General features: G+C 32.6%; 1 protein-coding gene across 1 annotated transcript; it reads left to right on the top strand.

Annotated features, from left to right (window-relative positions):
- The first annotated feature begins 1592 nt into the window (after positions 1-1592).
- On the top strand, positions 1593-2897 carry LOC131055514 (probable carboxylesterase 18). Its single transcript, XM_057989974.2, has one exon. It carries the CDS (start codon positions 1653-1655, stop codon positions 2700-2702), a length of 1050 nt encoding a protein of 349 aa, XP_057845957.1. The 5' UTR covers positions 1593-1652; the 3' UTR covers positions 2703-2897.
- The last annotated feature ends 2488 nt before the right edge of the window (positions 2898-5385 follow it).

The raw sequence follows: 5385 nt of genomic DNA, 5'->3' as shown, positions 1-5385 counted from the left end.
CACCTTTCACACCTATCTTACCTTCAAAAACAAATTGTTGATAATCATTTTCATGTTGTTAGATTGTCCCTTAGGTTTTATACTAAATTAGGTAGAAGCTTCTATTTATATTTGATTTGGCTCTATTAATTGATAACCAAAGTTTTTAAAAATTTATTTTAAATTTAAATATATATTAGATAGTATCTATATATGAAAACATAATTTATTAAATTAAATATCCTTAATAGTTCTAATTTTTTTTTTTTTTAAGAAATATTAGTTTTAAGTCTAATAAAAGATCAAATATATACGTAATTTTAAAACTCATATATCTATATATTTTCACTTATATTTTATATCCGAGATGACTAAATTGTTATATATATGCAATAACATATATTTATACCCATACAATATAAACTAATAACATCAAAATTTAAACATTATGGATAATATAATTTATTAATTTATAAATGAATATTACAAATCAATACAAAATAGAAAATAAAAATAAATCCGTCTTTAATTATTTATTTTTTTAAAATAAAAAATAAAAAATGATCACAAAAGAATATAAAATACATAAATATAGTATAGATATAATAATATTCTCTCTCTTTCTCTCTCTCTATATAAGAACATGTAAATCAACAAATGAGTAATATTACCATTCATATGTCAAGTAGGGTTTCAATCTCCATTGTTTCCTATCTCCATTGATCTTGTTTGATATATTTGCTCTCAGATTTTATGTGTGCACAAGAGCTCTGTTTGATATATTTGCTCTCAAATTCTGTGTGCACAAGAACTCAACAAAGAACGAATTGTGGTTGAAGACACTTGATCGCGAGAAGGCTTGATTGCATAAGATTGATTATATATATAAATATAATATCATATAGTATAATAATATAAAATAATATAGCAGAAATATAATATATACTATATTGTATGGCACATATGTTAAATTCTTGGCTTTTAATCAAAGAGGTTTCAGCCAATGGGTTAGTGGCCAAACCACTCTTAAAGGCTCTAGCTAGACTAGTGTGCTTGCAGACTTCTATAATCCCAATTCTAAACTTCAATCAAACAATAAAAAAACACCATTTTAAATATATAATAGAAAAATTATGCTCATTGAAGAAGAGGAAACCAATTTGCTTGAGTTGGTTAGCACAATATAATTGATCTTGTCTAGTTTCTTAAAATATAAATAAAATTTTATAAAAAGAAGAGACTACATTCCATTTTTTAAAGTTTATAAAGGCGAATTTTTCAAAGCGTAGGTAAAAAATTCTATAAAAAGAAGAGACTACATTCAATTCTTTTAAGTTTATAAAGGCGAATTTTTCAAAGAGTAGGTAAAAAATTCTATAAAAAGAAGAGAGTACATTCAATTTTTTTTAAAATTTATAAAGGCGTCACTCGAAAAGGACTCTCCATGCCAGCAAACATTGACGTACTATTAGGCAACGGCAGTGATATGAATTCATCTAAACTTTTCTACAACATAAGTGGAAGGATTGAAACCATTTCTTTGATTATATTTATCAATGGAACAAAGATATAGGTAAAGCCTTTACCTACAGATTTTCGTGCAATTAAAATGCGAGTTGTCTCAATAGGCTTTAAAACCGTTCGCTCTTGATTGACAACAACAAAAGTCATCAATGGAGGGGAATGCGGAGAATGTGAGGCTTTTTACAAGCAGGCAACTGAATCAAATTAGGAACACCCTTCCTCTCCGCGTGAGATGGTTGTGCTGGGCTTTCAAAGCAGGAACTTATTTAGGCCAGAAAAGCGACGGCACCGTTAACAGGCGTCTGGCGGCGTGGCTTCTATGGTGCCTCATGCCCTCTGTGCCCGCCAACGAGAAGCCCAAACATGGAGTATATACCAAAGACGCCGTTATAGATCACGTTAACGGCGTCTGGGTCCGTCTGTTTGTTCCGGTACAAGAAAACAGCAATGAAAGAGAGGTGCTGCCAGTTGTGGTGTATTTTCATGGCGGCGGCTTCTGTATCCTGTCCGCCGCCCAACAGTTGTATGATGAGTTTTGCCGGCGGCTGGCAAAACGCCGGCGGGTGGTGGTGGTGTCGGTGGAGTACAGGCTGGCACCCGAGCACAAGTTCCCCGCAGCTTACGATGACTGCTTTGCGGCGCTGACGTGGCTTCAGAGCCACGCTGGGAGAGGTTTTCTGCCTCGTCATGCTGACGTGTCGCGGTGTTTTCTGATGGGAGACAGCGCGGGAGGAAACATTGTACACCACGTTGGATGCCGCGTGGCAGAGAAGATGGACGATTTGCGGCCCGTTAGAATCGTGGGGCACGTGCTGATTCAGCCCTTTTTTGGCGGCGAAGAAAGAACGCTTTCGGAGAAAAATCTGAAGGATGTGCCGCTAATTACATTGGAGTATTGTGACTGGTTTTGGCGGGCATTTTTGCCAGCGGGAGCTAGCAGGGACCATCCTGCTGCTAATGTGATGGGTCTGGATTCTGCTGATATTTTAGCGGTACAGGTGCCGCCAAGTTTGGTGGTGATTGGTGGGATGGATATCCTTCGCGATCGACAGCTGCAATATATGGAGCATTTGAAGAAGATGAAGAAAGAGGTGGAGCTTCTCTTCTACGAAAATGCATTTCATGGCTTTTTCGCCATGGCTTATCCTTTGTCTTCTCAGTTCCTCGATGACATCTCCAATTTTATGAATAGATTATAGGGCTTTGTTGCAGAATGAGTCATCTAAAATAGGAGAGGTTGGTGGATTAGTTGTTGAATGGTATAATGATGGTCTAGATTTAAATAATTCTTTTTGGACATTTAGCATGATATTAGCGTCAATAAAGATGTTAAGGTCTAAAATAACAAAAGTAGATTTTCATAATCTATAAGATTGATATGTGTTGTTTTTGGATTTGATTTTGTTTGTGTTTATGCATCAACTTTTTAGATCACATTCTTTGATCCGTCATGAGAATGAGATAGAGATTATCAAGAATAAGTTTTTTCACTATTGTATTACTCTAGTTGTTACTTTTTTGTCTCAATGATGTGATTTAAACACTTTTTTTTTGAGATATTCTTTGTCATAAATGCTATCCTCTTGAGACATTCATGTGTCATTACTAATTAAACTATATCGTCTCATTTGTACTTTGAGTTCTTCAACCATTATTTATTTGTTGTTATTAACTAGCAATTGCACCTTGGTGTGCAATAGGTACGCCGAACAAGTGTGGAAAGTCAATTAGGAAAAAATGGTCTATTTATTGTATACATTTATGTAATACATGACATTAATTGGTAGATCATTTAACAAATGATGTTTTGCAAAAAAAATATTGTATACATTTATGTAATACATGGCATTAATTGGTAGATCATTTAATAAATGATGTTTTGCAAAAAATGTATCAATGGAGAAGTGGTAGTTTGAAATCAACTATGTATCCTCTAATAGGCTTTTGAAAAATGAGAAAGATAATAAAACTCCATTACCAATAGGCTTATGGTATGTTTGAAATAGAGAGAGAATAGAATATATGCAAGGGTTTTTAGGACCAATTTTATACATGCTAAATGTTTTATTTGGTTGAGAGTTTCCAACAACTTGTACAAGTCCATTTTGTGCATATTTTACAACCATAAAAAGTCATTTCAAGGCATCTATATGAAATTCTACTAAACAATTTTCTCCTACACACTCTAATTGCTTTAACTAAAATAAAAATTATTCATTTATTTATAAAATAATATTAAATTAATCTGTAAATTATGACGTAATATTAAATAAAATATCAATGATATATATTATCAATGCAGAGGCCTCCATATTATCAAAATATTTAATTGCATAATTACAACAATTTTACACATAATTAAGAATTCACTTTATTGAATAATCCATTATGCTCAATATACCAAAAAGTAGTTACATAATGTTACAACTCAACATAATATTTGATTACATAGTCCAAGAGATTGGCTAAACATAATGAAAATTACTTATGCTACAAAAGACCATAAAGTCAAATATAATGAATTATATAAAATAAAGTTGAATATCATCTTGATAGGGACTCCCAACATCTATCGCCCACACTTAAATCATGGGTGATAACACTGCCAACACACTTTATTGCCCAACCGCAAAGCATTTACACTTCCTCGAAGTTCTTCCTGGCACAAAGAACCACCGACCTTGCACAAAGAAGTCTAGCAACTCGAAACTGGCAGGGGATGGAATCTAGTGCAACTTAGTGTATCTAGTATCAACACTAAGATATGGAAGAGAGTAAAAATATAGTGATTCTCTTAGCAAGAATATACTAAAAAATCAATAGAAATTTGGCCAAAGATCTTTCAAGGATGACTATCGGCAAATGAGTTAAAGCGGAGAATTAAACCTCTCTGTAAACTCACCCTTCTCTTTTAACCCATATTTTTAAAACCCATCCAATACACACATAATACACATGGAAGACACACAATGAATATAAAAGCTCAAAAAAATATACACGAGCATACAACAAAATACAAGAGTATATAAATGCATATAGGTGCAATATTTTTTAACATGTCCACAAGTCAACAAAAGAATTCATTGAACTACTGAAGCATCTCTTTCTATGTAATCATATCACATGAGAGATAGATCTACTTGGTGGTAATGTGCAAACATGAAATCAACAATCAAATGAGCATTCACATATAGTTATGTCTTTCATATACCCAAAATTTGATTTGCACATCATGAACAATGCTTGCATATGAAAATCAATGGTATCGACGTTCACACATATCATACGAAGAATCTTTACAATTGTAGACACGAATTCTTTTGTAGTTATTTTGATCATAAACATTGAGGTAACTTATCATGTTTTTTTGATGAAAATTGGACATTATCATATTTTCATTAGTGACAAGAATCTCAATAATGTTAAGGTGGAAGCATGGTTCCTTAGAGTTGACATTATGTAAGACATTGATATCTCTATTCTTCTATAATCCATAGTTCCTTGCCCTAATGATTCTACACTTACTCTAGAGGAAGGTGAACATTATAAAAATTTCCTAGGTCTAAAGATTAGTAATCAACCATAACTAGGACAAGATAAACGTAACCTCATTTTCAATAGGAACACATCGGATAATATTTTCATAGTTATCATATTCTTAAGTTTCTAAAGATCAATATAATGAAGGCATAAATTTAAGGAGATCACAATGCATAACCCAATACTATTCTTATATGTTCTAGAATAAACAATTGAGCACTCTCTCTCTACCATTCCTTTAATAATGATAGTGTCTTTTAAGAACTTAGGATGTGCCTAAACTTATTTCCCTATTTCTAATATTCGTATACTATGGAGGTCACAAAGATAATGTTTATAGAA

Source organism: Cryptomeria japonica, chromosome 9 (genome assembly GCF_030272615.1).
Source record: "Cryptomeria japonica chromosome 9, Sugi_1.0, whole genome shotgun sequence".
Classification (NCBI taxonomy): domain Eukaryota; kingdom Viridiplantae; phylum Streptophyta; class Pinopsida; order Cupressales; family Cupressaceae; genus Cryptomeria; species Cryptomeria japonica.
This window is presented reverse-complemented; position numbering and strand designations above follow the sequence as displayed.

Excerpts from the sequence above, each read along its gene's own strand:
- LOC131055514 (XM_057989974.2), top strand. The coding sequence starts at position 1,653 with ATGGAGGGGAATGCGGAGAATGTGAGGCTTTTTACAAGCAGGCAACTG.